The sequence below is a fragment of the Hermetia illucens genome, chromosome 2 (assembly GCF_905115235.1).
Source record: "Hermetia illucens chromosome 2, iHerIll2.2.curated.20191125, whole genome shotgun sequence".
Lineage (NCBI taxonomy): Eukaryota > Metazoa > Arthropoda > Insecta > Diptera > Stratiomyidae > Hermetia > Hermetia illucens.
In genome coordinates, this window is record NC_051850.1 from 145,361,940 (window position 1) to 145,384,967 (window position 23,028).

Genomic DNA, 23,028 nt, shown 5'->3' on the forward strand with positions numbered 1-23,028 from the left:
TCCTCTGAGTCTGAGCATTTGGAACATCTCGAATGCATTTTTCAATGTCTCCTTCAGGCCAGTCTTATAATTGACGTTGAAAAATGCAAATACTTTCCCGATTTCCTTTTAGGTAATCCACCCGGATACAAACAAGGTTCAGCAATCATTTCACACAACCAAAACCAATCAAGGATCTGTCAGTCTGTTCAGTCTACAGATACTATACTCCTGGCATTTTCTCAGCCAGATGCACCCCTAGCCGTATTCGTCGATGCCTCAGACAACGTAGTAGACTAATTTCCCCGAGGACTTGGACGTCTCCCTGGAGGTCCCTGCAACCACTGCTTGAGGACCATATAAAATTTTAAACAGAGGGTGAGCACTTCTTTAGACTTGACGTCGATGGCAGGCCCAACAATGTCTCCGTGTCGAGGTAAATTCTTTTGTCCTCGGGTCTGAGGTCTCAGGGAAGAAAGGTCTACCCAATTTCGAACACCGTGTAGCGCGTAACTGACGTGGAATAGAGTTTTCATACCTGCTCCGAGGACTTCGCCTACCACGGATAGTCGATGCTGTTAAAATTTCTACATTTTAAATTATCTGAGCTTATTCTGTTGCAGAATCGATTATGGCATTTCTTCGAAAATTGAATATTTCCATCCTTAGTCGTTTTTAGTACCTAGACTAAACGTGAAGTAATTGTATCTTAGGCAAAAATATTTCAAACAATCACAAAACTTTATTTCCGGATAACTGCACCTACATACTTCGTTCATTCTCAGATCAGAATTTTCAATACTGATATGTATGTAATAGCTCAGAGTTAATAGGAATTGCGACCCAAAAGTGTCACTGAAATATACATGCATGTATCACATGTAAAAGTTCAATTACTGACAGAGCGAAATATTGCTGACCCTAAACGTGTACTGTGCAGTGTGCACTCTTCAGGAAAAGTTGATATAATAGAAATTCCCGAAAAAAATTGGTGTTGACAAACTTATTTAGCCACTTATGCCTTCATATTTGAGAAACGTATTTTATTATGACATATAATACTGCAAGTCATGCTTTATTGATTGGCAACAATGAGCTTGTAGGACACCCTCTAAATATTAATGTGAGGGCGTTCACTGACATGACAGCGTTACTGAGTGGTGTTCTTGTAAGAAATGCACATACCTACATATTCCATAATAGAATTACACCTCCACTTCTTTATGAATGGCTGACGACAGAAGGGCTTCTAAATTCAGTGGTTTCTCCTAGTCACTGTGTACATGTTTGCCATAAGATTAACTTTCGTCATCCAGAAAAAATCACCACGTAAAACATGGTAAGGATTCTGTTCCTTTAACATTCAGATACCTTGGTAAATCATAATTCTTGACGTCTGCTTCGCCAGAATATCTGCTCAAAATAGCTGAGTAAATTTGATCTTGTACTATTATTAGAATACCGTGTAATTGACAATTGTGCTGTTAAAGCGTAGTTCGCAGGCAATGACGGTAAAATAAATCTCCAGTTCCAAACAGACATTTATTCGCTTTGATTCTTGGAGAACTTTATGATTCCCTACAACATTTTCAAGCTGTTTGAGGGCATATTTAATCCCATAGGAGATGAAATTAATATCATTTCTGGTTATTTAAAAGACATAACATGTTCACTTCTGGTGATGTTAAAACATGGTCACTAAACTTTAAGGGACCAGAGGTGACACTACTTTAATGAAGTAATATTTAGGGCCCTTTTGGTCATTGCATCTTAAGAAAAAGCTCCAATGCTCTAGGCGATATATTAAAATAAATGATTGGGTGGAGGAGGGAGAGGGAAGGGGTAGCGTTTGGGGATGAAAATAGAAGTGGATTAGAAACGGCGTCTAACCTACCTTCCCTGTCTAATAGACGGTTATCTCTGTTATAGGAAATAAGACTTTGTACGAAAGGATTTTTCTCAGAAAAAACTTTTCTCAGAAAACTCTATCCCCAAACGTTCGGTTACTAAGGGGTTGGGATCCGATAGACTGTTTTCTTCGATTTTTTTTTTTTGGTTTATCTGGCCATCACGACGTCACAGCGATTGGGAAGAATCTAATCCTGGGTTTACACGTTTGGTTTGATTTTGGGAACCAAAGATCCACACGTTTACAAATTAGTGTTTTCTGAACAGGCATGCGAATTCCCTTTGTTTGTTCAAAAAACCGAAACTTAATCCGATCGGCGGGAAGCGCTATACAAACCAAGCAAAACACTATCCACACGTTGGCATACATGTGATCTGGTATTAAAGGATCTGGTTGGGTATATACACATAAAATCACAAATCAATGAAATAAAAAAAAAAATCTTCGCAAAAAGTTAAAAAAATAAAATTCTCTAGAGATCTGCTTATAAAATGCCGAAAGCTTTCAAACGATTTCCGAAGTTTACAAAGATAACCGCCGTATTTTCTACCGAAATTTTGTTCCAGAGTCTTTTTTAAGGTATTGTGTAAAACAAAACATTATGAAAATCGGTTTACTGTCTGGCACACGCACTCCTCTCAGGAACAATTTTTTTCAACAAATATAGTCATGTGGGGTACCAAATGAGAGGTGACAATTGGTATTACTACTACTTGCCTCAGTTCTGATATTTAGTGCAAAAGAGGGAAGGACCGGTAAGTGGTCCTTGTTTTCACGGATTCATTCTCAGAACTTATCAAACCGAAAAATATGAAAAAAAGTCACGAAGTTTCGATTATCCGGTGTCTAGGCTCCGAAATACCCAAATACAAGTGAGAATTCTAAGACCTTGAATGCCAGTTGAGGGTTCACGGCCGTGCATTTTAATACTTTGTAAAAATGGACTTACTAACTAGTTGATGTTCGGAGCGGTTCTCCATGAGCGTGACCATGTGCTCTGTCTGTAGATGTATCGCCGGTTCGAGCACCAGGGCGTCGACATTCGGGGCGACTCTCCGCAGCCGGCTGCTTCTGATTATTCACCATAGCGCGCTCCTTCTGATTTGCCCGTCGTTATCGATGCCGTCGCGTGGCCATCCTCGTTCGCCCTTCGTCCAAGAAAAAGGAAAGAAGCGTAGCTACAGCCCACTCGAAGGACCTGCCAAAGGTTACCCCCCCAAATCCATTGGGTTTAAATCGGGACAACTAAACAACTACGTATCCTGATCCAATATGACTGAAAATTGCAAGTTTAAAATGCTCTACGCTATCCTGCGGCCTATCCTGGCCGACGTCCAGTCTAATCCAACGCTGGCTTTGAACCTATGACTTTACTAGGCACTGTAAAGTACCTTTTTTGGTACACGGTTGTATTGATTTCAATCCTACGATGAAGGAAAATCAACAGGCCACAAACAAGCCTGGACCTATTTAGGTGGAACCGCTGTCAACTAAATTGACTACGTGCTAACCGAACGCCGGCACCTCTCAATCTTGGTGAATGTCAGAATGTATAGGAGGGCCAATACGAATTCGCATCACAATCCCCTTAGTATAGTGCACCAGCCTCGAATAACAACACCGCCAAGTATCCTCTTCGACAATCAGGCGTAAGCGAGTACTGAATCCATCTACAACAAAGCTTTCCACAACATCTATAAGGGCGAACTGGGGGCCGCGATAACAGCAGTCAACACAGGTCCTGGAGGTGAGGCATCGACATTCATATGGCCGATTTGACTATAAACGCAAGCTAGCAACGAAACGGAAGAGCACCGCCCATCGGGTAATGTTGCATTCTCGACAATTGGTGGCACACGCAGAGACGTATCGAAAGCTCTGTCGAATGGAGAGGTGACTTCGCAGACAGAAAAAAGAAACCTGAAGGAACCAACACGTCTGTGAGCTCGAAAAATGAAGCTTGTAACTGCACCAGGCGGAAAAGACGGAAGTTTTATCAATAAGCCAACAGGATAAAAACTTATACACCTCGATGCTCATCCTTTCTACATATAGAAGCAAATCTGATCTATGTCTATGGTGGAGCGATGGGTTGACTACTTTGATGAACTGCTCAACAACCAGAGCATCGGCGAATTGGACAGACAAATGTTACTACTAACAAGCATGGAAAAAACAGTCCATGCATGCATAAGTCGCCAAAAGTCGGTGGAATTGCAGTCGAATTGGTGAAATATGGAGAGAACTAACTACACGAAGAGGTTCATCAATTAAGGATCCAGAATTTGGGCAACGAATCAATGCAATACATAACAAGTCGGGAAACCGAAAGCTGGACGCTTCAGGTATGAATGATTTCGTTGATTTTTTATGTAAGAACATTTCGCTACACATTTATATATAGCTCGTAGCCTATATATACGATGAATATACCCGATATTCAATTCGATGTCGTACTGACATTTTGTATCTTTGGGACTAATAATTTGACGCGAAAGAGGCAACTTTGATCTACCACAACTTAGGAGAAGAGGGGAGGGTTTCCACCAAAACTTTCCAGTATGATGCCTCCTGTGTGCCTTATTGCAAAATTTTGCGGATCTAGAATGAGATTAAGGGGGGGGGGGTTCTTACCAAATTTTGAAAACACAATAATATACTATGATTGACTTTATTTGAGCGGATATCGTAACGGGGAGCATTTTGGGGCCTAGATACTATGTGCATGGACCACCATTTTTCAGATTTGTCGGTTTCTGAAATAATTGACCTTTTTCGGATCCCCACACTCCTCATGTTTGTAACCGATGCCAAAACTAAATCGGCTTCGGAAAGTACTACCTTCCATTTGATATCCTACATGACTATCATCATCATCAACGGCGCAATAACCGGTATCCGGTCTAGGCCTGCCTTAATAAGGAACTCCAGACATCCCGGTTTTGCGCCGAGGTCCACCAATTCGTCCTGGCCCACGCCATCGCTCCATCTTAGGCAGGGTCTGCCTCGTCTTCTTTTCCTACCATAGATATTGCCCTTATAGACTTTCCGGGTGGGATCATCTTCATCCATACGGATTAAGTGACCCGCCCACCGTAACCTATTCAGCCGCATTTCATCCACAACCGGACGGTCATGGTATCGCTCATAGATTTCGTCATTGTGTAGGCTACGGAATCGTCCATCCTCATGTAAGGGGCCAAAAATTCTTCGGAGGATTTTTCTCTCGAACGCGGCCAAGAGTTCGCAATTTTTCTTGCTAAGAACCCAAGTTTCCGAGGAATACATGAGGACTGGCAAGATCATAGTCTTGTACAGTAAGAGCGTTGACCCTCCGGTGAGACGTTTCGAGCGGAACAGTCTTTGTAAGCTGAAATAGGCTCTGTTGGCTGACAACAACCGTGCGCAGATTTCATCATCGTAGTTGTTATCGGTTGTGATTTTCGACCCTAGATAGGAGAAATTGTCAACGGTCTCAAAGTTGTATTCCCCTATCCTTATTCTTGTTCGTGTTTGTGTTTGACCAGTGCGGTTTGATGTTGTTGGTTGATTCGTCTGCGGTGCTGACGTTGCCACCATATATTTTGTCTTGCCTTCATTGATGTGCAGCCCAAGATCTCGCGCCTGGATCTGGATCTCTAGATCTCTGGATGAAGGCAGTCTCTACGTCTCGGGTGGTTCTTCCCATGATGTCGATATCTTCAGCATAGGCCAGTAGTTGGGTGGACTTGAAGAGGATCGTACCTCTTGCATTCACCTCAGCATCACGGATCACTTTCTCGAGGGCCAGGTTAAACAGGACGCATGACAGCGCATCCCCTTGTCGTAGACCGTTGTTGATGTCGAATGGTCTACAGAGTGATCCTGCTGCTTTTATCTGGCCTCGCACATTGGTCAGGGTCAGCCTAGTCAGTCTTATTAATTTCGTCGGGATACCGAATTCTCTCATGGCCGTGTACAGCTTTACCCTGGCTATGCTATCATAGGCGGCTTTAAAGTCGATGAACAGATGGTGCAACTGTTGTCCATATTCCAACAGTTTTTCCATCGCCTGCCGCAAAGAGAAAATCTGATCTGTTGCTGATTTGCCTGGAGTGAAGCCTTTTTGGTATGGGCCAATGATGTTCTGGGCGTATGGGGCTATCCGGCCTAGCAAGATAGTGGAGAATATCTTATAGATGGTACTCAGCAACGTGATACCTCTATAATTGCTGCACTGTGTGATATCTCCCTTTTTATGTATGAGACAGATTATGCCTCGTTGCCAATCGTCAGGCATTGATTCGCTGTCCCATACCTTGAGCACAAGTTGATGAACCACTTGGTGTAACTGGTCGCCTCCATATTTAACCAATTCGGCTGTAATTCCATCGGCTCCTGGCGACTTATGATTTTTTAGCCGATGAAATGCACGGACTGTTTCTCCTAAACTTGGTGGTGGCAGTATTTGTCCGTCGTCTTCAGTTGGCGGGACCTCCAACTCGCCGATGTTCTGGTTGTTCAGTAGCTCATCAAAGTACTCAACCCATCGCTCTAATATGCCCATTATGTCGGAAATCAGATTTCCCTCTTTGTCTCGGCAGGATGAGCATCGAGGTGTATAAGGCTTCATCCTGCTGACTTGTTGGTAAAACTTCTGCGCCTGGTGCGGTTGCTCCCTGTACTTTTCTAGTTCACAGACTTGTTGGTTCTCCCAGGCTTCCTTTTTCCGTCTGTGAAGTCGCTTCTCCGCTCGACGGAGTTCGTGATAAGTCTCTGCACGTGCCCGCGTTCTTTGAGAATGCAACATTACTCGGTATGCGGCATTCTTCCGTTCCGTTGCTAGCTTACATTCATCGTCAAACCAGCCGTTCCGACTCCTTTTGCGGCTGGGGCCAAGTATATTTGTGGCCGTATCCATGATAACGTTCTTCAGGTGGTTGTGAAGATCATTAGTTGATGCTTCATCTCCAGGTTCTCTATTGACTGCGGTTATTGCGACATCCATTTCCCTCTTATAGGTGTCGCGGAGGGTTGTGTTGTGGATGGCTTCAGTGTTCACTCTCACCTGATTGTCAGAGGGGATTCTAAGTGGTATTGTTATTCGAGCTCGGAGCACCATGCCAACGAGATAGTGATCCGAGTCTATATTGGCCCCCCTATATGTTCTGACATTCATCAAGGCTGCGAGGTGGCGGCGTTCGATCAACATGACTATATTCGTGAAAAAAATTAAACGCGACGTAGAGCGATGTTGCTACGAGTTTATAATTGTCACTTTTCCATAAATTTTCGTATCAATAGGGAGAAAATGGGTATAAATAGACAGGCAGACAGATAGACGGACAAACAGACAGACAGACAGTAAACCGATTTTAATGGGGTTTTCTTTTCCACAAAAAATTAAAAATGGGGATATTATGCAGTGCAGTAATTATAGAGGTGGAATTCGGTATAAAGACCAAATTGATAAGACTGATTAGGCTGAACGTGACCAATGTGCGAAGTCGGATAAAAACAGCAGGATCACTTTCGAGACCGTTCACCATTAACAACGGTCTAACGCAACCTGGACCTAGAAAATGCAAGAAACACCTTTTTCTTTAAGTTCAACCAATATATGGCGGCAACGTTAGCATCAAAAGCGAAAGAAATACAGCATCAAATGTCACCGGTCAAATGAAAACAATAAAGATAGGAGACTATAACTTTAAGACCGTCGATAATTTCTCCTATCTAAGATCGGAAATCACAACCGATAACAGCTGTGCCAATAAAATTCGGCTCACCGTAAGATCAAAGTTCCCACTATACAAGGCAATGATCTTTTAAGTCCTTATGTATTCTTCGGAGACCTAGGTTCTTAGCAAGAAAAAATGCGAACTCTTAGCCGCGTTTGAGAAACGAATCCTTCGAAGCATTTTTGGCCCCCTACAAAAGGATGGACATCGAAAATTGTGCCGTAGGTTTATTGAATCGAATGGTAAGATTTAGTGATTTAAAGGCCCCGTTTAAACTGTTTAGTGCCTTGTTAACAGGAGAGATGTTGGGCAAATTGGAGATAATAGTAATTCCTGGATACAATACTTGTTTAACGGTAGGAATTAGAGTTGACTTCACATTGAGGGATTTGTGGTTTCTCACACTGGGAGAATTTTGCGGAGTGATCCTCATTTTAGAATTAAGAGCATGTTTCTTCTTGGTTGTGAAGCCCGTCCAAATTTGAATTCCTGCTTGGTGATGTACAAAGTGAGATCATCGGTATACTGGGGGATCCAGACGTCATTATTGTTCACAACTGAAACAGGTTGCCGAAAGGACGGATCTTTGCGGATTTCTGGGTGCGTATGGAAAGGGGAGCTGTTGAACAATTTTCACTCGGATTATTGAAATTGTGGACTTGTCCCTATTATATGTATAATAGATTTACTGAGTTGAAATCTTTCTTTATCTCAGGGAGGCGGTCTATCGTAGATGTCTTGCTGTTAACACAAAGCAGGGCATCGGTTTTGAAAATTAGACATCTGCGAAAGTGTTAAAGTAGTTGTCGTTTCTGATGCCTGGAGCCTTCTCCAATAGAAAAACGAGAAGCTTTTTCCCCACCTACAAACATTTTTTTCCCAGGTATGTATATACGTATTGCGCGAGCTACTGATTCCCTTTTTCAGTGCTTAAGCGACTCAGCATGCAGTTTTAGGCAGAGTTACAAGGAAGGCAGGTAGGCTTGTAGCTATCAGGAAAAAAGGTTTTCATTATTTTTGGAGATAGAAGTAATTTGAATATTTCAGTTCAAAGGACCAGGCAAGATTTATTAGACAGGGCAGGAAAGTATTAATAGTTGCAATTCATTTTTTTAGGATAATGTTTGGGATTGAAAGCCAGGTCGACTTTTAAGTTTTACTCGCGACTTAATGAAGACTTAATGAAGTTCGTGGCTGAGATGGAGCTAGAGCCTACTTGCCAGGGGAAATAGTTACTGATGCAGGCTGATTGAATTGCAGATTACATATATATATTAGAGGACTTGAATTTGGGATAGTTTGATCTAAAAGGCCCCTTAATGAATCGTCAGTTTAGGCTCCCGAAGTTAGACGCTGCTAACTGCGGTAGGCGCATGACTCAATCGAGGAGTTGCATAAAAAATAATGTCATCATGGTCATTGATGCCAGAAACGGTTTTAAGGACTAAAAACCTATGTGAGTTTGAATTTATTTCGATCTGCGAGCGGTGTAGCTGGTTACTGTTGTTGTTTATATATACTCAAACCAGAAAGTATATTTTCCATTTAAATCACCTCCTAAGATTAGGGAGCATGATTTATCAGAATGATTTGATTGTGGATAGTTCCTTAAGCGGGAGAGCTAGTTGGAAGAGTACCGCTAAGTGGTGTTCCTAAAGCCAGACATGGTTTCTGGTGATATATTGTTTTCTTCTAGAGATTTCACGATATTAGTGGTCAGGAAGAGTTAGGTTCTAGACTAATATTGCAGTGCTTCCGACCATATGTGTTTGATTGTTCGGGATGGTGTCTGTCTGTCAGTACCCAATAGATTGAATCGGGAAATTAAAGCCTATGACGGTTCTTAAGCTTGATTTCACACAGGAGCACTATTTGAAGATTGTCTTCGCCGAGGAATCGTTCATGCTTGTGTCTACATGTCCCACTAGGTGCAGAGTCGACGTTAAGTGCAATGAAAATTTGGATGTACTAAGGTCAATCCTTGTACTGATTGCCATGTATTGATCATTAGATTAATCCAGGAGAGAGGGGCTCGAAAATGTATGTGTATAAAGAACTTCGCTTGGTTCTTCACAACAAGGTCCTCGGTTGCTGCATAGGCCTCTTTGTTCTTGATCTCGATGCTTTCTTTACCAAGAAGTCTTTGGTAATGAAATTGATAACAGAGGATTTTTTGTAAAAGAAAAAGTTTTATCCGAAAGGTGTGGTAATAAGTGTTGTTCCTTCTGTCAGCCAGCGCGTCTTTGACCTTACTAGGTACCCAAACTCATTTGATATTTAGTCTGAAATTTAGATGTTTAGATATCTATTCCATTATGTAATAGTCAGGTAATTTCATGCTTGTGTTCTTCCTAAGCAATTATATTACACTCCTACCTTGCAAAGCCTAAACCTAAGTCCTGGTTGTTTTTCATGGTTTTGGGTCGATCATTGTCGTGTGAGTTTAATGATAGACTTGCTTTTACGTTGCTTTCTGGGATCATATTATTTTTTTCTTCTAACTGTCATCTAAAGTTCCATTGTGCCTAGTTCTAAGTTATATTTACTAACTTACACATTTTTAAATGTTTCATATCGTATTCTTTCTTTCAGATAACCGAAGCATTATCTTACCTACATTATTCGGGTCATGTGATACATAGAAATGTTTGTCCGTCTTCAATTTTAGTTACTAAGAAAGGAACATGGAAACTTGCTGGATTAGAATTCATTGGTAATTTTTTTTAAGACCTCAATTTGCTTTATGATATCTCACATTTTCCATAGAACGAGTTAGTGAAACCGATGCAGCAGACTCTATTGTTTGTCAACCATGGAGTACGCGTGTCTCCAAAATGGCACAACCGAATTTAGATTATATGGGTAAGATTCATTTTTTATAATTCGCTCATGTTTTTGGTAAAAACGGGTTAATTATTGGGAATACAACAAAGTCCCGTCTGTTTTCAATAAGAAAGGTCCAATGCTAATTGCTAATCCAAACAACAACGTATTACATCCATGCCAACATGAAGGAATTATCCGCATGGGAGTATGGCTGGTGGGGAAAATGGATCCAATATCATGCAATTACTTAAATAACAAGAAATTTTGGAATAGCGTAGTGTGTAGTGTAGGTCCGGATTATAGCCTTTCAGAAAAATGATCAGTAGATTTTTCAATACGTTATAGAAGATAAATTTGTCCATGTATGTCATATTAAATATGAATTAAAATATATGATTTCAATGTAGTAACGATTTCTATCAAAGAAACTTCCAAACCTAAACATTAACATTAACAATGAAATAATAGACCCCTTTTATTTTTTTCCGGATAGAAAAATGGTCTCCCGGTCAAGGAATAATTAAAATAGATTTATTATATTATAGTAGAAATCGATTACACCAAGAGCGGACTAGCAAAAACTGCTGGCTGCCCCGTAGATAAAGAACCAACTAATCAATTTCATTTCCAATGAAGGGTGCCGTGACCAGTTGTCCTCAAACAACAGATTTTTTTTCTTCTGGCGTAACTTACCAATGCGGAGTTTTCTCAAAAAATAAGAAGATACTCCCAGCTTTTGTGTTATTTTCGTATAGACCAGGAAGTGATGTAGTAGTGGTTTCCCAAGAATAAAAAGCTTTCTTTTATCTCTTCCAGTCGTGTTTGCCTCCACAAGGACCGTTAACCTTTTTTTAGATAATTTTCCGCCCGGATATTTTTCACCCTTAAAGCGCAAAGTTTCATCAGGGGTCCCTTTAATAAACAAGTCGGGAAACCGGAAGCTTGACGCTTCAGGTATAAAAGGTTTTGTGTTTCCCTATGTGAGGAGCATAACGTAGTTCTCCATTGGCTTATAGCATTGACCCGAGATAATGAAATCGCTCAGTTCTGGGCAGGCTACCACCATTGCCAGAACTCAGCGATTTAAATATCTGGAGGGGCAGATTACTGAGCGATTACTGAGAACTGAGCGATTTAAATATCTCAAGTCAATGCTACCAGCCAATGGAGAATTGCGTAATGAAATGTTTCAAGCATTAACGCCACCTGGATGAAGTGGTATTCCGCAACTGGTGTTCTTTGTGATCGACGTATCAGCGCGCGTCCCAAATCTAAAATTTACTGCAATGTCGTCCGTCTGCCGCTCTCTATAGTTTGAGTGTTGACTATAAAGGACAATGAACGGCGGCTTGCGGTAATGGGGACGAAGATGTTGCATTGCACTGGTGGCGTGACACGTTTTGATCACGTCTGAAATGAGAATATCCGCGATCGATATGGGTTTGCATCGATCGTGGAAAAACTGCAAGAGAGGCGTTGGTGTGGTCACGTTATTTACGCTAACGAGAATTCAACAACCAGTATTGGTCAGAACATCGAAGTCAATGGTAAGCAACCAAAACGCCGGCCAAAACAATGGTCGCATGATACACCGGATGGGGATTTGACGGTCTCGCGATTACATTCTGATCAGGCATTTGATAAAATAAAATGACGAAACCGATCACGACGAGCCGACCCCGCTTGTGAACTGAAGGCTGAAGAAAAAGAAGAAGATGTGAGGAGCGATGAGCCTGACAGTTCCGTGTCACATAGTTAAAAATTCTTTTGGCATCTATTTTTTACAAAGTAATTTAAATAAATCATTTGATGGAAAGCCCTGTATTGAAATAGTCAACCTCATACGCTTGACACTCTGAGTTTAATATTATTAGCAAATGCCAACAATTTAACCAACATCAAATATAAACAAGTCGGAATACCGGAAGCTCACGCTTCGGGTATAAAGGTTTTGTGTTTATCTTATCTAAGAAATTTCAACGTATATTTTTCTATCCGTATACAGCTACAAAACTACGAGACATACGTAAATATTACAGCCGTAGATGGTACGCTTAGCCTAAACAAACAAACTGTCTATTTCCGAATACTGTACACATATATGCACGTATATCAATTGATCGTACCCATATTTCCGATTTACTTCTTCTATCTGAATTAGGCACTACCCGCAAAGTCCATTAGCACGCATATACTGTACCTACATACACACATGTCTCGTTGGAATAATTGATATTCATATACAAATGATTAAAAAACTAAAACAAAATAATTCTTTTCCACCCAATTCATACGAACTTACTTCGTTGTGGTATTGATGAATTGATATGTGATGATGACGTCATGCAGGTTGTAGAGTGCACGAAATTCACAAAAAATTGTAAAGTTTTACCCCCTATAACTTTGTTAATAATAGTTTGATTTTCTTCAAACTTGATTAAATTGTGCATTATATTCTTCATTATACGCATGCCAAATTTTATACTTCTGGGATGAACATAAGGGGGGTGCCGGGTAAATTCCTAAAATGTGGAAATATACTATTATTAACTTTATTTGTGCAGATATCGGAACCGGATATATTTTGAGGCCTAGATTTCGTAGAGTTGCACTACTGTGATTTTTTTCAGATTTTTCGGTTGGATAGGTTCTGAGAACGAGACCTGTTACACTTTTTGATGGTCATATTTGGAGCCCTCACTCCCCTATATTTCACGCAATATCATATATTGAACCAGTTTCGGAAAGTACTAATTGAGACCTTTGATTTGATACCCCATGTGGCTACATTCTGTGAAAAAAAATTTTGCAGCCTCCTTTCACATGTATGGGGAGCCCCCTCTTAAACTTAACACAAAATGGCGCCAGTTGCTGCATGTAAAGGGAACGGCAGATCACATACTCCTACCAATTTTCGTGACAATCGGTCCAGCGATTTCCGAATAAATCGGCTGTGACAGACAGACAGACAGACAGACAGACAGACGGACAGACAGACAGACAGACAGACAGACATCGAATCGATTCTAATAAGGTTTTGTTTCACACAAAGCCTTAAAAAGTCCTACCTAATCAGTGTTATAAATTTCATTGTCATGTAACCCGCTCGTATGGATGACCAGACGCTAGCAAACCAATTAGAACACACTTCAGTATTAACTGCTGATGACCCACCTGAAATTTTGCGGAATCTAATGTTGCGCCGTTGAATCCAAGATGCAGAATATTTGAAATTTTCATCTTTTCAGCGAGTTCATTGGCTTTAGTTTGTAAAATAAAGCCACTGGTAGGCACATTTAGGGAGCGTTGTTGCTTCAATGTGGCACGATTCTCCCATGTTGTTGAAATCGTTGACAAATTCGTTCCGAATGCTTTTGCAATCCCACTGTTTTAGCCCTCCTTTCCTTCGCACAATAACCATTTGGGATTCCTATTGCACTTTTTGGCAATATGGACTTTCTCCCAACACCTTCTAATTCGATCGGACCGATCAATGCCGCTGGTACATTCTTTCGCGAAGTGACCAAATTTGAGGCACTTTAATCATCTCTTTAAAGATTCGAATTATAGCGGCCGCCAATAACTCCTGCGATGCGTCCACTGGTTATCGTAAACATGAAATCACCCTTCTAGGCTGTCCGAATATTGCTGACATCGAGGTGGAAAGCCTAGATTTTTTCGGTCGGGATCAGCTTTCACCTTTTTCAATATTCCTGCATGCCCTTGCTGAAAATCACAATTGCCTCTGGCCGAATTAGCACCTTTGCTTTCTTCCTAGTCATTTTATTAACTATCTTGATCCACTCACCCATGGGTGTTGCCGATTCGATTGCCAGAGCCTGCACTTGGGGGATATGCTTTCTCTCTTCGGTGCTTATAGTTTCGTTTTTTCGGAACTATTAGTATGGGTTTTTTTTCCGCTTAGGGTGCCTGCTGATTTCCCAAGGGATCCACATCCTTTTCTTGCACTCTCTTGTTTGGTGGCAAGTTGATGGCAATACAATTAGGTGTCATTTAGGTCGCCTCTGACACCCTTGGTGCAGCAGGTTTCGACTTATCTTTGGAATTTCGTTCTTCCTGCTGCGATTTGTTTATGCCTTGGTTCACGCCGTGCTTGTCCTTGATTAAATCAGACGGCTCAACTACTTTTCCACAAAGGTGTACCAAGGATACACATACGCATTAGGTGCTCCGTACTAATGGGATGGCTGTCCACTCAGATGACCTAGATAGGTTGAATCAAACGTCGTTCTGGTCGCCAGACGTTGGAAGCCATTCTTCTTTAATACATCTTTCAGCGTGCACCCCGAGTACACGGTGAACAATCGGTGGATCATAGCATGGAAAGGAGTCATTGAAGTTTTTCGAACATAGCCGTCTGATCCACCTTTACGACGGAATTTCTTAGTTTTTTCAAGATTTTTCATTATCTTCACGCTATCCGCAGTTGAGGGCAGGTTTATTATGCGAGGAAAGGCTGCTAGCTACTTTATTACGGATTGCTTCTTTTAATTCGTTACTTTTAAATTGAATGCCTGCCTCAATACCGATGACGATCTGTTCCTTCGGCAAAATTGGTTGCTGGAATGCAAAGTTTAAACCCATGTTTAAAAGTTTCTCTTGGTTCTTATTGAAGATTCGGTTGGATTTATTCACTACGCTGTTCTATTCAGATTAACTTTTCGCCAGACGTCTGTATCAAATGGTCTAGCTTTTTTCCTAAGATTACCCTCTACCGTGTATTTTCGCATTGGAAGGCTCTCTGTATTTTGTACACCGTACATGTTGCAACTTTATACCCTCAAAGTCACCTTAGCTAATTGCCCATGGAAATTTTTGATCAAATTTTTCATTAAAGACCTGATTATCGAAGATTCTTGTTTTTTTGAGTTTGATAACCCTGATGGTACATTTACCCGATGTGATTTTGCTGTGATGATGTCTTCACTCAAACCTGCCATCTTTTTAAGGTTTTATGTAAAACAAAACCTTATTAAAATCTGAGTGAAATTATGCGGTGTTTCCAACGATTAATTAATTGAAATAATTAAAACTTGTTCTTTCTTTTTCGTTGGTGTGAATATTTATTCTTGCAAATACCGATATTTCGAGAACCACTTGTTCCCTTCATCAGTGCTAACAAGTTTTAAATAGTAAATATTCACACCAACGAAAAAGAAACAAGTTTTAATTATTTCAATTATTAAAATCGATCCACTGTCTGTCACACGCACTTTTCAACAAAAGGGCTGAACCGATCCGAACGAAATTTGGTGGAGACATGGGAACTATGAAATCCCACGCATGCAGTCAGTCACATAAATGAAGGTGCAGTTTAAAGAGGGGCTCCCCATGTATGTAAAGGGGGATGTAAAATTTTTTTTCATCGAATGTAGTCGTATGGGATATCAAATGAAATATCTCAATTAGTACTTTGATATCTGATATTAGTTTTGACGTGAATTGCTAAGTGCACGCGTAAGGAGTCAAAATGTACATACTTAAAGTGAGGCAGGACTCAATTTCGGAAACTACCCACCCAAAAACCCAGAAAAAATTCAGGAAGGTGCACTTAGATGAAATCTAGGCCTCAAATAAACTTACTAATAGTATATTACCAACTTTTAGAAATTTACTGAAAAGCTCCCCTTCAGTTCATCTTAGGAATACTAAATTTTGTAGCGGCATAGAAGACAATATCGTGTATACGCGTGCCAAGTTTCAAGATATTTAAATCGCTCAGTACTGGGCAGCTTACTACCGCTAACAGAACTGAGCGACTTAAATATCTCGAGTCAATGCTATCAACCAATGAAGAGCTGCGTTATGCTCCTCACATTGGGAAACACAAAACATTTTCTACCTGAAGCGTCAATCTTCCGGTTTTTCTATTTGTTTTATAATATTTCAAGAGTTGATTAAATTTCGTCATAGATGATGGTAAACATTACTTTCAATTCTATCGCTTTTATCCAGGCTTTCTAAAAGAATCAAAGTAAAATAAAATACAATTGATATTTTCCTGAAACGGGATAAATTATTTATTAGTATGTACGTATTTCGAGCACAAGTTGTCCCCTTTTTCAATTCCTGATCAACTAAGATAATAATTCCTAATCTATGCTAAATTAAAATTTAACATTATTCAATTACTACCTGATTATTTAATTAAGAGATCATGGAGACACTAATGTTGCCCGGTGTCAACCTTGCTACCTCTATCGCTGTCGTCTGTCGTGGTTCAATCTATTCCCTTCTGGTTCCCTAAGGATTGGCAACTTCTCCTACGCGTTCAACTTCCTCCTGTTCCCTCATTCCTTGATGACTTCTACGTTGCCCCAAACTGCCTCATTTTAGACATTTCGTGTTGGATCATCCTCATCCCCATACTCTGCCATTACGATCACCATTAAATCAATTTACATATGTCCAATTGTCCAATATTTAGTCATTCAGATGGAAAACCATTTAATAAAAACTAATTAGGGTATCTAGGTCTATTCAAACCAATCAATGCAGCTATCATTCTTTCAATTAAAATTAAAAGCTATGAACGGGCGAATGCTGTTTACTATTCGCAAAGGGGCCTTTTATTGTGCATTGAAATTTTTTGAATATAAAATCAATTGCACTTTAACCCGTAACACTCCAAATTCATACGTTTTTTTTTCAATAAAACAGCTCCTGAAATACAAACGCTCTCTACATGTAGTATACTCGGCGATATGTTCTCGCTCGGAATGGTGATATGTGCGATTTTCAATCATGGGCGGCCATTAATTCAAGCCAATAACTCAACATCAGCGTACTTAAAGCAATTGGAAATGGTGAGTAATTTATTATCCGCATGTCAAGTTGATTTCCCAATGCAAGCATTGTCCCATTCGAGAGTGCAACAGCTACGTGCAACCTGAACATTTTTCTGCCACAAGTACCCACTAATTGTATTACACACTTTCTTCCATTTATTTTCAACAAGTTTTATTCATTTCCCCCAGCTAGACGATGCCGTACACAACATGCTTCCACGAGTACCCATCCCCTTGCAGGAAGCAACGTCCCGTTTGGTTAGCAAGGATCCAACATCTCGACCAACAGCTCAACTTCTCCAATTGATTAAATACTTCAAGTAAGTGCATCCTGGACATCGTTTCCTTTGAATTGGTAATATCTTAAAAAAAGCTCGAAGGAGATGAGAACAGGATGCACAAGAACATTAAACTAAACACTATTTACACAAATAGATATCAAAAGGAAGGATGTAGTTTGCTCTCAGGCGATTTCCAATTCAATTGATTTTATTTACAGTGATCCAGCCGTACATGCCTTACAATTCTTGGACGTGATAAATATGAAGGATCCTACACAGAAATCACATTTCTATCGGACAACGCTTAAAGAAGTGCTTCCGTTCATACCGAGGGTAAGTGGTGTGCATACATACTCTCTGCCAGGACCTTATGGTTTTGTTCTTGCCCCTGACGTCTTACTCCTTTTTGAGAGAGCTTCAAAAGGACACATATAAGGGAGGAGATTGTTAGGTTCCCGCTCATAATACAGGGAGTATCTAGGAACGTGACTGGGAATGATCCGGCATTTATGTTAGTGTTTCAACTCACTAGATACGAAAGTATCTATTCTGTAGCACAATGCTCGGGGCAAAGCATCTCGTTCAAACAAGCAAATGTTTAACACATGGTATACAGACACATACACGTAAATATACACCGGAGATCGGAGCAGGTAGAAGACTCGATATCTGGATCGAGTTTTCAGTGTTATATTGCGAAGCTTGCAGTTTCATTCTTAGTAGAAGAGGTAGTTGTACTCCAGTTACAAAGAGCGTAAAAATATCTCGCCCCCAAAAGTTATACCAAATATGCACATAATCGGTGCGAAAAATATAAAAACTTTTACAGCATATAAAGGATATTCAATTGAATTCACAACCTAAAGCTCCCGCTATTAAAGATAAATTTACTCCCACTTGAGTTGTCCCTGCTGTGCTCGATTTTCAAAAAAAAGTATATGATCTCGGTTTAACTATCAAATTTTAGAAATGACTAAAATAAATCCCTATCACGTTTCCACAAACACCTAAAATAAATCTCTCGAAAATGATTTCCCTTCTTGACCTTTTTCCATCTTGAAATGTATATCTTCTTCTCGACTCAAGTATTTTCACAAACCCACCAAAGAGGGAGTGATTTTTCTCGAATGTGCCTCTTTATGCCTTTGTGAACCCAACAAGTGTATTTGATGAAATATGATATTATATTGTGCCTATTATTTTGATCCCTTTTCCTGTTTTCTTTTTTTATAGAAATTATGGTGGCAGCACGTTTGGCCTTGTTTGCAGCAAGAAATGAAAACGGCAGAGGTGTTAGCGGCCGTCCTGCAGCCAGCTCTTGCACTTGTACAAGAGTCGAAACCTGACGAGTATGAAACAATTATTTTGCCTACGTTCAAGTGAGTAATGTTATTCTTATTACGAATTGAGATAATCATTCAGACCTTAATCTCTGTTTTTGTTTTAATACCATAAGTTACGCAATTAAAAACAAAAGCCAACCTAGCATCCATGATTTCTATTCTATCACGTACTTCAATCGTGGGATCAATTCGAAGACCAGAAATATTGATTGGATTTTCAAGTGTATTGCCCACAAGGATCTTTATTCTTCAAAAAATACAACAATTCACAGGAAAATAGACACATACTTTAAACAGAATCAAGGATGAACTACTTTCCAAAGAGAGGACTTAGATAGTAAATACTAATACTTAGCCCAAAAAGGCACTTTTTGGATGATGATGGAAATTTTACGTGGGCACAACTGTACTAGATTGCGGAGTTCAACCCCACTAGAAACATACCCACTGTCCTCTTATATCTATCCCCTGGAACCTATGTAATGTGAGACTCCGTGGAAATGGCTCGGTTCAGAGCAACACGTTGATGTTCATTTTCCGCCCCATTTTCTTGTCTTGTTTATAATGTGTTGAAATGTATCCAACATTTTCTCGGATTTAAAATTTCAAAGTTGTCATTCAGTACGCTAGTTGAATTCTTCTTCGAGTACATGCTTTGGGTTTTCAAGTTTGTTTATGTAATGTTTAAGCCCAATAACTCTTCAGGCCCCACAGTTGTTGCTATCTACTGTATAAATTCTAGAAGTCATCTGCCAAATCGAATAGATTCTTTCTCTTTCTTGGGTAAAAATAATAAAAATAAAATATAAAAAATAATAAATCTAAGATACCGGAAGATGACGCAAAGTGCCTCATCCTGTCTTGCCCTAAATATACTGCCTACAAAAGTTGAGAAAACGTTAGACACATCCATGGACCCTATGATTCGAACCCAGAGCAACGAAATTGGGAGGCTTGTGCTGTATCACCTCAACCATTGCGCTCTCAATACGAAACTCTTCGATTAAGCCCCCTTAAAATAAAGTCTACTCATTCAGGAACGGAGGGGCTTCCATGCCTGAATTTCATAGCTCCTTGACTCGGTAATGCAGTGAAACAATTTGCGTTTTTTCGGGTATTCAATATCGGGCATCACTTCCTACCAAAGTCAGCAGAAATGTACCTTCTGCAATAAACCCAAAGTCCTGCCTTGGAATCGTCCCATGTTTTCATCGCCATCTTCAAAATCAAGAACACTCACACATTCCTTTTCGCCAAGGAAGCACTGTGATAGTCGAACCTACACCAATAGTAGCTCCGAAAAGGTTTCGAGTAGGCCCCTCCCAATGACCCTCATTCGGTCTAGGCCTGCCTTAGTAGGAAACTTCAGATATCCCGGTATTGGACCAAGGTCAACCAATTTGATGTTCATAGAAACTAGTTGGCGTCTTCGCTTTCATCATCGATGAATCTGACTCAGGGTCTGCCTCGTCCTCTTCTATCATAGGTATTCCTTTTATAGGTTTTACAAGCTTGATTATCCTCACCCATACGAATTAGGTAACCATTTCATGGTTATATAGGTTATTTCATAATCTATCCTACACGGCGCGAATATTCTTCGGAGAATTTTATTTCGAACGCGGCTAAGAAATCGCAATTTTTCTTACTAAAAGCTCAAATTTCCGAGGAATGGAGGGCTGCCAAATTATTACCTTATTCACTAAGAGACGCTATGGTGAGCGGAACAATTGGCAGCCATTCGGTTGCGATTTTCGCCCCATTTAGGAAAAATTGTCAATGATTCATCGAACTTTATTGTTCTTATTTGACCAATGCCGTTTAGTGTTATTGTTTTCCTTTCGTTTTTGATGCTGACGTTCATTAATGTTCTGTCCAAGAGTTCGCACCAATTGCTGCCCCCTCGATCTAGATGAAGTCTTTTTTTGAGTATTGATTGATGAAGCATTGGTTGAAGAAGTTATGATGCTTAAGCCAACTAGTCGCTTAGATTGTTTCTTCCCTATTTAGTGGTGGCAGTATTTGCCCATGCTGTTCAATTGACGAGACCTGCAATTCGCCTATATTGTGATTGTTGAGTAGTTCATCAAAGTACTCAATTCATCGCTCCAATGTGTCCATACAGTCAGAAATCAGATCTTTGTTTCGGCTGGATGAGGTTCCTGCTGGCTCGTGGATAAAACTTTCGTGCCTAGTGTGCTATCCTTATCGAGTGCACAGACATGTTGATTCTCCCAGGATTCGGTTTTACGCTCGATGGAGTTCGTGATAAGTAACTGCGCGTGCCCGTTTTTAAGGTTTTGTGTGAAACAAAACCTTATTAGAATCGATTCGATGTCTGTCTGTCCGTCTGTCTGTCTGTCTGTCTGTCCGTCTGTCTGTCTGTCTGTCGGTCTGTCTGTCTGTCCGTCTGTCTGTCTGTCTGTCACACCCGATTTATTCGGAAACAGCTGGACCGATTGTCACGAAAATTGGTAGGAGTATGTGATCTGCCGTTCCCTTTACATGCAGCAACTGGCGCCATTTTGTGTTAAGTCTAAGGTGGGGCTCCCCATACAGGTGAAAGGAGGCAGCAAAATTTTTTTTTACAGAATCTAGCCATGTGGGGTAGCAAATGAAAGGTCTGAATTAGTACTTTTCGAAATTAGTTCAATATTTGATATTGGGTGGAACATAGGGGAGTGAGGGCTCAAAATATGACCCCCAAAAAGTGTAACAGGTCTCGTTCTCAGAACCTATCCAACCGAAAACTCCGAAAAAAATCACAGTAGTGCATCTCTATGAAATCTAGGCCTCAAAATATATCCGGTTCCGATATCTGCAGAAATAAAGTTAATAATAGTATATTTCCTCATTTTAGAAATTTACCCGGCACCCCCCTTATGTTCATCGCAGAAGTACAAAATTTAGCATAGGGATAATGAAGAACATGGTGCACAATTGGATCAAGTTTGAAGAAAATCCAATTATTATTAACAAAGTTATAGGGGGTGAAACTTTACAATTTTTTGTGAATTTCGTGCACTCTACAACCTGCATGACGTCATCATCACATATCAATTCGTCAACACCACACGAAGTTAGTTCGTATGAATTGGGTGAAAAAGGATTATTTTGTTTTAGTTTGGAAAAGTATGAAGGAGTATGTTGGATTTGTAGCTATATACGGATAGAAAAATGTGCGTTGAAATTTCTCAGATAAGATGAACACAAAACCTTTATACCCGAAGCGCGAGCTTCCGGTATTCCGACTTGTTTAAGATTGTTCTGTGCCTCGGTATGTAGCATTGTTCAGTTCCATTGCTATTCTACAATCATCGCCGAAGTAAAACCAACCAATATATATTTGCAATAAATAAGTAAATGGAACAGTTGGCTCTGTCCTTGAAACCCAATTTAAAAGGTATGTTTGGGATTCCGTCCAGGAGCAGCATCTTCTTTTCCCCAATACATCTGATGGCAGATATCGAAAAAATGTCCGGTTGAGGTTAAACCTGAGGACCACACTCCTCCTCCTTCAGAAGAAGGATTGTTGTAATCAACAAAACACGTGGACAGGACAGTTGAGGTAATTTGTGCCACTGATCATGACAATTTTGTAAATAGTACCCACCGTTTTTATTAGCCTGAAGACATAGTTTTCGGCAGCATTTCTGTTTCCTATTTAGTATAGCTCCAGTTTCTGGTTTTTTTTTTTCGGCTGGATTGATGGATGGTTTTTTTCGCCTTCTCTCCTTCCTTCCCTTCTGGACATAATTCCTCCTTCTAAATTCAGCACAAATATACCATATTCGAAAGACTTTGAGACCATTTTGAGGAGGGGCACCACATTCAACTTAATATACTCTTATTGGAGGGAAGAGTATAAAAGCTGGAGCTGTGGACGATGACTTTTGCTGCGCCGTTACCCAATGCATAACAATGGGGTTCATATTGGGGTATATATTGGGGTACTAACTTCATTTTGCAGTCCGGCTCAGAGTCGCTAGTTATATCAGGTAAATCATCCATATCTTCTTTCCCCTTACACAGCATTTCTTGTTTTCCTTCTTTATTAACTTTTGAATTTTTGGTAGGGGAGTCAGCGCATCTGGGTCGCATTCTCCATTTTTCTCAGTAATAGGCTATGCCCAGCGTATCAAACCATGGTTTTATGGGTAG

The 23,028-nt window shown here is 40.2% G+C and overlaps 1 protein-coding gene across 2 annotated transcripts in view; it reads left to right on the plus strand.

Moving 5' to 3' along the window:
- Window positions 1-23,028, plus strand: part of LOC119649051 (SCY1-like protein 2) — a 211,623-nt gene that overhangs the window by 91,328 nt on the left and 97,267 nt on the right. For both annotated transcript variants that reach the window (XM_038051029.1, XM_038051030.1), the window contains exons 5-10: window positions 10,201-10,321; window positions 10,375-10,470; window positions 17,116-17,261; window positions 17,433-17,563; window positions 17,743-17,857; window positions 18,758-18,903. In XM_038051029.1, coding sequence (XP_037906957.1) covers window positions 10,201-10,321; window positions 10,375-10,470; window positions 17,116-17,261; window positions 17,433-17,563; window positions 17,743-17,857; window positions 18,758-18,903 — 755 coding nt within the window. The remainder of the gene's footprint in view (window positions 1-10,200; window positions 10,322-10,374; window positions 10,471-17,115; window positions 17,262-17,432; window positions 17,564-17,742; window positions 17,858-18,757; window positions 18,904-23,028) is intronic.